The sequence below is a fragment of the Dromaius novaehollandiae genome, chromosome W (assembly GCF_036370855.1).
Source record: "Dromaius novaehollandiae isolate bDroNov1 chromosome W, bDroNov1.hap1, whole genome shotgun sequence".
NCBI classification, from domain to species: domain Eukaryota; kingdom Metazoa; phylum Chordata; class Aves; order Casuariiformes; family Dromaiidae; genus Dromaius; species Dromaius novaehollandiae.
In genome coordinates this window covers 33,343,633-33,355,787 of record NC_088130.1, presented here as the reverse complement: position 1 = coordinate 33,355,787, position 12,155 = coordinate 33,343,633, and the positions used below count along the sequence as shown (strand labels likewise).

Below are 12,155 nucleotides of genomic sequence, written 5' to 3'. Positions count from 1 at the left end.
AAAAATCACTTAAGTATTTGACTTTTAGGATTGCAAATATTTTTAAAGACTTTCTTTCCAAGCAGGGCAGTGCTGGAAAGCCTCACTGTGGGGCGAACCCACTGACGGGCTTCCTCAGCGCTGGGCAACCCAGCTCGGGCACCGAGCCTTAATGCCGCTACAAATACAGGAATAAAGCCGGCTACTTGGTTATCTAGTCCACACCCTGCCCCACTGAAGGTTTATGTACCTATACCTACCTCACTCCTGGCACGTGTTTATCTAATATATTCCTTATTATTCCATTTTTACTTAGGCACACTAAAAATACTACTGTCTCAAAGGAGCTGCGCTTTCCAGCTCTGCTCGCCTGTGGCACCGCAAGAGAAACAGGTAGTTAAATCAAACTGCGTTTGCATGCTTGAGTGAGGGAACAGCGTGCAGTTTTAGTTTGATTAATTATCTTTCCTTTCTAGTATTTCCTTTTTATGCTCTCTCTATGCATATTGATCACAAGGAGGCTTTTAATAAATTAAGACCAGTTAGGAATTTTAACTGCAGTTTTAATAGTTCCAGCTCTGCGTTTCTGAATGTGTGTTATGTGACTACAGGGAGGATTTTTCACATGCTACCAAAAGGGGAGACTGATGTTTTGTTTTTCTAAAGAACCACTGATTACTGAAAGGCCAATGGTTACTCACATCCAAATATTTTTATTTGCTCTGTAAGGCAACTCACCACACATATTTCAATTTCAAAATACCGTGCTGATCGTTTCGATAGTAGCTAAACGGTTCAAGTACTGACTTTAGATCACCCCTAAACTGAGCCCAGGCTTTTCAGTTCTCCATTTTTTGGACTCACTTGGTGCTTTTTTTGTGTGCAAGACAAACAAACCAACAAAGTCCTTCCAATACAGAACCAGCAAACATCCAGTGTTACTGAGCGCTCCTCCAGACAAATATTAAGGAGTTATGCAGCAACTCTGGTGAACGTTGCATGCAGGTTCACACTTCCCACTATAGCAAGATCACCGAGCATGTATCTTTTTCCTTTGAAAAGCACATACCATCTCACCCGCAGGAGACTCCCATTCCCACCCAAGCCAGTGCAGATTCCCACTGACTTTTTCTTGTTTAATTTTGAAAATCTGCTAAGATTTGGAGTTGATCTGTTAAAACCATGCGTAACTGTGACTAACCAGGGAAAGCTTCCCAGAACTCCCCAGCCCGGGGCGGACCGCACCAGCACCCATCCGGGTACCCAGGTGGGGGTCCGGCCTGCCCCGGCTCCCCCCGAGCCCTTCAGGCTCCCCCCCCGCCAGAAGCGCCACCTCCCAGCTGAAGCACACGTTAATCACGCCACAGGCCTTCAGCGGGCACGCAAAGGGGAAAAGAGGGCTTCGAAACAGCGTGCCTGGCCACCGCTTAGCACATGAAGGTCAGCCATGTATCGGCTTTTCATGAATTTAAGCAAGTTATAGTCCAAAGAACGGAGTCAGTGGCGTTAACCACCCCAACCAAGAACGAACGCCACCTTTTCAGTTGAGATAAGGCTCCGAGGGAAGCAAAACGCTTTTCAAATTTCTGGGAAGGCTTTAAGGTTTATTATGACTGCATCAGCCCGGAGAGTCCCGATCTGCGTGTCTCTGAGACGCAGGTTCGGAAGGGAAGAGCCTGGCTGGCCTCAACATGTGGCTCCAAAAGCTTCAGAGCTGCTCCAGGGCCAGCTCTACGTTTACTGCACACACTTCAGGGACATATCATAGCAGTTTCGTTTCATCTTGCAAGACAAATAATGATAACAGTTGGAGCCCTTCTATGGGGGAAGTCTCCCTCTCTCTCTCTTTTTTTCCTCCTCCTCTAAATGAAGCTGTTAGCATATTACAAGTTCTCAGACTTCTCTGACAGGAAATTTCCACTCATCAAGTTCTCACCCACATCACAAACAGATAAGTATATCCTAGACACGCATCGTTTTTTTTTCTTCATTTTGCCTTCCTGCAATTCAAAACCTCTAACCGTTCCTTCCAACGAAAATACATGCCCCCACTTAATTAAAAGAAGTGGAAAAAGAAAATCACGCGCTCAAGCCTCAACTGTATTTCATTTCACACAGACCACAGAGGTGCTGGCACGGCCCCAGTCCTGCTTAAGCCGGCTTCCCCAGATGGGCTTGTATCACCTCAGCCACATCTCTCCGTTCTGAAAGCACGGCCTTTAATGGAACTGAAATTTCCCAATTTCCATAATTGGAAAACCTTCAAATTGTCACAGACAATAGGAAGGATTTAGACATAAAACCCCACAGAAGGTGGATCCTCTCTCTCCCGTTCCCACGTGACTGAACCATTCAGTCAGGGATCAAGCAAGCAGTCTTCTTTCCTTGGGCAGCAGAATTACTAATTATTCTTAAAAGAAGTTGCCAGCAATCAGAAGGTACCATCCATTTAAAAAAATCACTCTCCTACTGGTGCAGTCATGATTGGCAAGGCAGCAAATTTGCTGCAGTTTCCAGTAATTAGCTAGCGATACTCACCATCCCCACCTCAGTCATGCAAAGTCTAGCTCTTTCTTCCAAGCAAGCACCTCCAAAGGGGCTGCTACACCCCCTCGACAGCCTCTTCTGGTCACAAAGTCCAGGAGAGCATCTTGGGACCCCAGATACCCCATGGAAGCTCTTCCTCCTCCCATGGGGTCCTGCTAATAGAGTTGTCTCATTCATTGATTCCTATGACCCAGTCAAGAACTCATTTCCAATAGCAAATAGAAAAGACCTCAGCAGCTGACAGAAAGTGGTCATTAGCCCAAGCCAATATAAAATGGCAGGAAAGGACACCCATGGTCAACAGAGCAGACAGCAAAGCACAATGTCCCAGCTGCCAACCTGCTAGGTCCAGACACAGCACAAAACACGCTGTCCTTGCAGAAAGCAAAACTCACTATCACAATTTTTCCATATTTTTCAATTTTTATTGTGGGTGCCAAGCTAATGTAAGACAACAGTAGCTGCCATTTTGGGATGATTATAAGTTTTATGAAATGTTTGTATGCTGCACATTAACGGTTTCACAAATTGTTTCTCCACTGCTAAGAAGTGACAACTTTTTATACATTATTCAACAGGCGCTAGCCTTTTTTATTATGTTTCTCTCTTGCCATTATTTGCTATGGCAAACCTCACACCACAAGTCAAACACTATTCACATTAACAGTTGCAATAATAGAGCATGAATCATCTTCATGGTCTACACAGTGCATGTAATGTACTTTGGAGGACCCAACAGTTAGTCTAACCATGAGAACACTCTAGGAGATTGCTACATACATTTAAAGTTAGTCCTGATAGTTCTATAAGCATAAAAATATTTACAGCTAAGATGCTGTGACGGGGAAGAAAGGTGTATAGCAAACCTCCTACAAAAGCGAAAGGAGAACGCATGTTGTTTAGTCAGCATCAGCACAGGGGCACACGCTACAAGGGGTTGTTTGTGGTTTCCACAAGGAAAAACGCACCAAACTTCCCTCCCTCACTGCCAAAGAGTGTACCTGAGTATGCTACACACGTTAGCACAGAGCATTTCTGCAAAGGATGTGCACTGGCTAGTAGCCCTGGTTCCCCTCACAGTGGACATCAAATTTTGGCCCTAAGTCACATTAATCTAAAATCGTGTATCGGTTCAGTGAAAACACCTGCTCCTCTGATCTGCTGTTCGTGACGATAGCTATTTCATCTCAAAATGAGACCAAAGCGGACATCTAAATAACCTCAACTTTATGCATTCTGCCATATGGAAAATCTTCACGCTGACCAAATGGGAGCTTTACTGTTTAAACTAGTGTACAGGTTACATGTTTTTCTTCACTGTATCACTGAGACAAAATATACTCTTCACTGTTAAGTCTTTAAAAACCACAAAGTAACTGCATCATGATGTTTCTTAAGAGCACATTTATAAGTGAGAGAACTTTCTCATCCCCCAACAGTAAGAAAAAAAGGTGTTGTTTTTGAAACTCAGGCTATTGGTAGACTGAGATATGTATGTAGTAAGAAACTTTAAAAAAAAAAAAAAAAAAAAAAAAGCACTCTGACTTCTTTGTCCGAACGATACAGTTTGCTTTTGAAATAGGTGAAAAGTGAGCACCTCAAAAGTATCCCAAACTCTGATTTCTCTCTTAACTTTACCTAAAGAGTCACTATAATACTACCGTTTGTTTATTGTTTGGCTTGAGCAGCAAAATATATTGGTTTTAAATGGTTCTGAAACATGATACTTAATTCTTCACCGAAATGGGAGGACTGAAAAGAGTTATTACAGGTTTCTGTTTATAGTCTCTCAATGACTTCCAAAACAAATCAATTTACCTCACAAGCAAAATGGCATGCTGCTTGTTTTCTCTTGTCAGAACCATAGCCTATGATTTGAAATTTGGACACTATTCAAGTTACTATCAGTCCAGCTTAAATTGTCAGTTACATCCTCATAAATCTTAAATATTGTTATTGATATAGGAATTCTGCTTATTTTCCCTAAATTACCTTGGAGCGGAATTTATCTTTTACACAACAACCACACACTGGTTAAAGAGGCGACATCTACACCGAGGGTCTTGGGAGAAACACCAGCCCCGGGGCATGGGAGTGCTCCTTGGCTGCATTTTAGGGTGAGATCCAGGTGTTCACTGGTGCGAAAACCAGGTGCCAGGGGCACAGCTGGACCCTCGGGTCCCCCAGTCAGGGCACCCAGGGGTTCAGGACAACGCAGTGCACCACGCAGTGCAACGCAGCGCGCTGTGCTTGCCCGGCTGCTGAGATACAGCCACAGGCTTGAGTATCAGCAGGAGCAATTATTGCTGCTACCCAAAATCTGCTGCTCTTCTCATCCCAGTCGCTGTTCCCCCGCTGTTGCAGTGGGGCTGTGCTAAGTCCATCATAGCCGCAGAATTTCAAGAATTATAACTGCTCCACAGATTACTTTTACTACAACTTTGTGCATGTGAATCATTTCTGAGCTATTAATATCTTCGGCTTGTTTCAGAATGAAGAACATAAAACAGTAGCCATAAAGCTGGAAGTCCCTTTTTCAGAGAAGCCATGCCTTTCATACACAGAAGCATTGCCTTTAAGGGTTTCATAAGCCGCCCTTTAATTTATACAAAATCAAAGAAAGACAAGTGACATAGAAACCACATTTTAATTAGATCGAATTCCTACTCAGCTGTAAAACAGTGCTCGGATTCAGAAAATCAAAAATCCACTCCGCTATGCCTTTGCTGCTGAAAAGTACCTCTTTTCTATCACCTTGCACAGAGTGTGACAGGCTCAGCCCTCCGTACCGCTAACCCGAGCTCCACACCCTTCCCACCCTGGCCACCTTCCTGAGACGGAGAAGACATGACAACAAGAGCCCAGTAATGGTGGCCCTGATGCAAAAAAAATGTTGATGTCCCTCCTCTTAACTCTGCCCTGGTGCCCACCTCCACGTGGACCCGAGACTCCTCCTGGCCTGCACCTGCAAGGGATGGAGAACCGCACCAGGCGGCAGTGGCGCCGACGCCACTTGGGCCAGTCGCGGACGTTCAGGGTAGGAGTCCTATCACCCAACAGCCTCTCTCTTGACCCCTAGATCTAAGTCATTTCTCTAAACTCTCTTTGCAGAGAAAAGAGAAATACAGGTACTTTCAGGGTATTTTCATCTGTGCTATTTTAGGCAGCTACAGTAGGATGGGACGAGATCATGTCCTAAAAGCGCCAGTTTCTCACCACTGACTGTAAGGGAACGCGAGACCACCAGTTCAGTGCAGACACGCTTAATGTAGACGTTGTCCTCGAGGGTCTGACTGACATAACTAGATGAAAACATCTTACGTATTCCTGTGAAGGGCAACTTTACTTCGGAGTCTGAGGTCATTCAGTTGCATTTAACATTGCACCTAGGTAAGCACAAAGTTATAAAACATCCTCCAGCAACAGCAAATCACATGACTATGATAAGTTTTCTACACCAGAAGAATTATAGGCAATAGTAATATGAAATGGACTTTAAGACACTTACCTTATCTCCAGTACCAATGAGGAATTGATTTTCCAACCTTCTACAGAGTGCTGGAAGATTGAGGAGCCACCCTTTCGAATTATTTTATCAGAGCTATTGATCATTGATCTACTCAAACTCAGCTCACCATCTCTGCAATGCAACACAGAAAAGACACAATTATGTTACTAGTTTGAAGTAATTTAGATCACAAGCACGAGCGATATTTTCTTTTCATCCACAACAAAACGTAGCATTACCTCCCCTTCTCACCCAATCTACTCACCAAATAAAATAAGAGAAATCTCTGGGCGATCTATATCTAATAATTTAATGCTTAATTTAAAATCTTAAATATATTTTTAGTTTTATTTCAATAAACAAAACAAAAATTATAATAAACTCCAAATTGTGAAGCCAGACCTGGTTTGCCTCTATGTGTGTGAGGCAGATTCTGCACTCCGATGTCCCTAACTTCCAGTATTAAGCTAAGAATTAAGACTTAACTCTCATCCTTCCTCCAGCAATTTCTCATGTTACACAGTAATGCGCTAATTATCTCTCTTTGCCTCCTACCAGTAATAGGAGACTTTCATGCCAGGAATTCTGGAGTTTCGGGGAATACAAAACACAAAAATTCCCTGAGACTTCCTGAAACATTTGTACGTACAGGGCCAGACAGCTCAGTTGCCTAATCCTATTCACCAATCTCATTAAATCCATGCATTTTGGTAGGGTAACCTTAAAAAACAAAAACTGCAGTTAGCAGTGACTGATGATCACTGAACATCTGATGAAGCATCATAAAGTTACCAGCCACAACTGTATCAGCCAATAGGGCCACGCAAGTGTAATAGGAAAGCTAAAACTCTGCAAGCAGGACTTATGTCTTAGGTCTAAAATCTGTTTTTATCTCCATATGTGCAACCATACTGTTTCCATTTATACACCAGAGCAACACTCAGCTCTCCGAGTTCAAACATAGCTGTTTAATCCATAATTGTTTAATATATCAAACTCTTTGTGTATAACATTCGACCAAGCAGAATGTCTCATGTCTGAGAAGGAATATATAGCATGGTAATATACAGAAATCTCTCTATCTGTTAAGAAAGGAACTTTTTCTCTGAAATACTGTTACTAATAATAATTCCACTTGGCTTGCAAACAGGAATTTTGACCAGCAGACATTTGCCCAACACAAGGGAGCATGAAAGATGTTTCACTACAGTCTCTGAAAGAGACCACCAGCTTTCTAGGGAAATGCTGATTTTTCTTTCCCTGCCTCTGTAAGTGCTTAAAACAACGGGATCCTGCTCCATGATAAGAGCTACTGCAACATTATTACAGTACATATACGCATTAGCGTTTGGTAAATTATACAGCAGATTAAACTGGAACTAACCTGCAACGGGACATTAATTAGGCTAAATTAACAAAACCGGTACCGGGTGTTCATTTGCAAAAAGTGCCATGATTGCAAAAGCTCCTGTAAGTAGTAAACAGTATTTTACACTTCATTCAAAAAAAAAAGAAAACCCCCCAAAGCCCCGACCCCCTGTGCCAGTGGCACCGCGCCCCTCCCTCGCCGCCCCGCGCCAGCCGGCTGCAGCGGGGACGCGGCGCGGCCGCAGAGCTGAGAGCGCCCCCTACTGCAACGCCCGCGAGCCCAGGCAGCCCCGTGCAGGGACGCGCCACCGCAGGCGCAGCCGCCCAGCCACGCCAACGCGACCGGACGTCGCCAAAGTCACTACGCACAGCAACCGCAATTTACTCAATATTCGCTTTTCGATGTTTTTAATTTTATATTCGGTGAGCAAGCTCACTGCTGTTTTCTTTTCCACAACCGTTATGAATGTATTTATTGCATGTATTGTCCTGCAACAAGATGTGTATGCATCTAAAGGAAAATTACCCAATGCATCAGGTAAAGTACACAGCATAAGAGTACTTCAGGGGTGTCTCTAGTCTAGCTGAGTAAAGAGTGACCCATTAGACACTTTAACAGTGAAACAGGTGACAAAATTTAGCAACAAATTACGTTCCAAACAGCTAAAGTACTCAAGCATTTGAAATGTGATTGTCTCGAGTATTCACAATTTACATCTTCAATGAACTATGGTACAGAAAAACAATCTGAAGTTGTGTTCTCATCAGCTGAGAGAAGGTCCTAAGCACTTTCTGTTAAAGCTCTGCTACAAACATAAAGGTGTTTGCTTATATGCTCCTCTCCTTTTTATTAGCAGTTTAATTTTCGTCCAAAATTAATATTAAATAATGTGATGTGTAGAAAGCTCAATTTACCCTGAAAAATTCTGCAAGTGCGAAATAAATTGGAGCCACTTAGCATCTTCTAGAGTTGCAGCAAATCCCCCCTGATGTTAATAAAACAACTGCTGTTAAAAGTGATGGCAACTTGTGGCTTATGGTGTCAACCTCAACTCTGAATTACCTTGCTAATAAGACCACCTCTTACCCTGAATACAGTTCATTAGACGTGAAAAAAAAGAGTCTTAGAACTTTAAAACGCATATTTTCTATCAGCGGAAGATAATGCAGCTTAAGCCTGCATTCCATATAATGCATGTGTTTCATTACTTGAATAACTTTTAAAGGGGCATTACAGTCTAGTTAAAGAATGGCATGCTTTTACAATAGTTGTCCTAGAGATTTTGCTGTAAAACATGAGCTATTTAAGGTGCAACTCAGGCTTTGGAATCGCACAGATTCTTATACAGTAACCTATTTTAGAAAACCTGGCATTTACTGGCACTGTCATTAATAAATACAAAACCGGTCACCTCATGCATTCAGAATTCGAGATTACTGGTACTTCGGGAAGTAAAACATTCCACAAAAACATGACTCTGTCTTCCCATATGGCCCATCAAAAATAACCAAACATCTGAGTGAGCCCTTCCGTCGGAAGACGGACTGGAGTCATAAGCAGTGGCAGAAGGTGATAGTGGTCTTCCTGTTTTCTGATCCTTGCTGCTGAGGGATGGGACAGACGGGCTGGGAAAAGAAACAGTATTCCCGCAGCCTCAGCCAAAGAGCATAGCACCAGACTGCGCAAGAAGTTTCACTGACACCAGAGGTGTCCAGATACCGCTAAATGACCTTGCTGAAGTACATTATGGTTGTATTTTTAAGTCTTGTTAGAGACACGCATAGCTACGACTAGATACGCTTATTTTGCTTCATGTAATATTAAAGTATCAATTCATTTCAGTACCTTTTAAATAACGTCAAATACAAGATACCACAAGCTGGAGGAGTGAGGGGTTTTTTGTTTTGGGTTTTTTTTTTGTTGTTGGTTTTTTTTTTTTTTTTTTTTTGCAAATATGTACCAGTTATACCTAGTGACTAATTTCTGAATCATTTTAGCAACTACCTCTAGCCTGAAATGAAGGATTTTGCATTGTGAAACACGGGTGTCTTTAGTTAATGCTGATTCTCCCTGACACATTAGTTCTCACGTGCGTTTTCCTGCACCTGCCAACATACAGTTTGAACTTCAGCTGTCTTGCAAGCACAGGGATACCACAGCATTGCTGCGAAACCTGGGCTCACGCTGAGTTTCAACAAGAAGCAAAGTTACAGCCAAGTTGTAAAAACCTTTAATACGTGGGGAAGCAAACACCACACCACTCACCACGCGGAGGGAAAACCCTCTCAGACCTTGGAGACGGGGCCGCGGCGGGCGAGCAGCAGCCCCTGCTCTGTCCCCCCGACGTGCGGGGCGGCAGAAGGAGCCCGGCCACCACAACCGCTGCTTCTGGGGGACCCGGCGCCACCCACCAGCCCCGCGGTGCCCAGCGGTGCCCAGCTGCGCCCGGGGAAGGGGCGCCTCTCCCGCCTCTCCCTTCGCGGGGCGCGGGGGCACCTGCGGCCTCCTCCTTCCCCCCGCCCCACCAAGGCGAGGGCTCACAGCAGAGGGCGAGACCCGCTGTGCCTGCGCCCCCCGAGCCCCGGCACAGCCCCCCGAGCGCCCTGTGCCCCTGCACGAATTCGCGCTCCCCCCAGGCACGCTGCCCCGAAAACAAGCCCGTCCCCTCCGGACGGAGCCCAGCCTCGGCTAACACCCAACTTCTGCGCAGGATGGCTACAAGTTGGGGGGAAGGAAGCGCAGCGGCAGGCGCGGAGAGGCGCACGCACGCGACGTGCTGCGCGGCCGAGACGCAGAGCGAACGCGGCAGCCGACCCGCCGCCTCGCGTTGCGGGCAGGCGCCGCGGGGCAGGGCGAGCCCACGCCGAGGGGCTCCGCGCCGCGGGGGCGCCGGGGCAGCCGCGCGCACCCTCCGCCCCGAGGGGCGCTGAAGTTAGCGGCGGCTCCCGGGCAAACTTCGGGCGGCCGCGCAGCGCCGCGCCCCCGCGGCCACCGGCGGGCGTCGCGCCCGCGCCCGCGCCCCCGCCCCGCGGTTTGGGCCGGCAGCAACGCGCGGCCGCTGCCCGCGGCGCCCCCCCCGCCGGGGCCGCGCAGCCGGGCCGGGCGCTGCCGCCTGGCCGCGGCCCCGGCGCCCCTCCGCGCGCGCGCAGCCCCCCCGGCGGCGCGGCCGCTCACCCGGGCAGCGGGGCCTCCCGGCGCTCCTCGGGGCGCGCGATCTCCTTTGTCTTGTAGACGATGAGGAGGATGCTGATGGTGCACGCCGTCCAGCGCTTCCGCACCGAGCGCATGTCTCCTGCGGGCGCGGCCCCCGCCCCTTCCCTTTGTCTCCGGGCGCGCTGCGCCCCCGCGCCGCGCGGCTCCCGCGGCTCCGCGCCCGCGCGCACCGGCCGCGAGGACCGAGGGAGCGAAACGGGCAGGGCGGCGCGGGCGGCGTCGGGGCGAGTTTGCCTCCCTTCGCCCCCTTCCCCGCGCTCCCCGCTCGCGGCTGCCTCCGCGCCGCGCGGGCACCCGCCCGCTGCGCGCCCCGCGCTCCCTGCGCCGCGCTGCCCCGCTCCGGCTGCGGCTGCGGCTGCGGCCCCGGCCCGGCCCCGGTGCGATCGCGGCGGCGGCGGCGGCCCGGGGGCGGGGCTAGCACCTCCCTCCCCGCGGCGGGGCGGGGCAGGGGGCGGGGCGGGAGGGGCTCGGCCAATGGGCGCCTCGTGGGCGGGGCCATGCGCCACCGCCCCGCCCCCATTCGCCGCGCCCCTTCGCCGCGCCCCGCCGCGCCCGGGCGGGGTGGCAGCGCCGCGGCGGCCCCGTCGTGCGACCCCCCCGGCTGTCGCACCCCAGCACGGTGGCCGCTTCCCGGCCTCCGCTGAGGCCGCATCGTCGCAGCGCGGCCGCAGCCCTTAAAATGCATAATGCAACTTTAAAAAATACGTAATGCAACTTCACAAAGAGACCGTGGACTCGGTCCCGCTGTGCTCGGCAGCGCTTGCCCGCCCCGGAATCCCGGGCGGTGTTTACCCTGCACGACGGAGCAAGCTTCAGCACCGCCACCCCCACCGCTGCCCTCCCGTGGGGAGCCGGGAGGCGTTAGTGACAAATGCAGCGTGACTCCTGTCCTCTTCGCTTAGGGGACACAGCCACAGAGCCCTCCCTGGGCCCACCTGGTCTGATGTGCTGTCTCCAGAGCTGGCTAGCGTCAGGCATTTCACAGCAAGTTGCAAGAAAATTTGGAGATAAGCAGGGGTTTTTCTTGCCTGAGAGAGTGTTCCCTCACAGGCATTAAAAGAAAATAAAGGTTAGAGAAATCCTTGAGCATGTCAGGGCTGCTAATAGTCACTATGTTCTAAAAATCAATTTTTTTAATAGGGAAGGTTTAATGCAGCCGCGGTGGACAGAGAGGAATGGAAACTTTGTGATTCCTTCCACACAAGCCCGATCGAGTTTTCCTCTGCCTTCTTCTGTGCTGTGGCTCTGATAACCTGGTCCCAGAAAGTGACCTCCAAAGAGCAACAGCAGCAAGACGTGGGAACCCACTCTGTCTGCAAGTGGGAACCTCAAATTTCACTTGGTACAAAACATATCACACAGTCACTTCTGCCAAAAAAAAAAAAAAAAAACAATACAAAGCTCTGTTTTAATGCCATTGTGAAAGCTGCACAGCTAGCACAGTATGAAAGTTATGGCTCCGTCAGTGCTGTTAACACCTGTGAAAGTTTGTGTGTTACTTGTCCTTGTTAGGTATCCTTACCAACAACAGATGATGAC

The 12,155-nt window shown here is 48.3% G+C and overlaps 1 protein-coding gene across 2 annotated transcripts in view; it reads right to left on the bottom strand.

Moving 5' to 3' along the window:
• The window catches only part of LOC112988500 (CMP-N-acetylneuraminate-poly-alpha-2,8-sialyltransferase), a 62,324-nt gene extending 51,278 nt beyond the window's left edge, over positions 1-11,046 (bottom strand). Inside the window, exons 1-3 of one of the 2 annotated variants that reach the window (XM_064499791.1) lie at positions 10,578-10,637; positions 7,419-7,502; positions 6,035-6,166 (exon numbers count right to left, since the gene is read on the bottom strand). In XM_064499791.1, coding sequence (XP_064355861.1) covers positions 6,035-6,166; positions 7,419-7,432 — 146 coding nt within the window. In that variant the 5' untranslated portion in view covers positions 7,433-7,502; positions 10,578-10,637. Of the gene's footprint in view, positions 1-6,034; positions 6,167-7,418; positions 7,503-10,577 lie in introns of both variants that reach the window. The other variant, XM_064499790.1, reaches the window with a different exon arrangement.
• Positions 11,047-12,155: the final 1,109 nt, after the last annotated feature.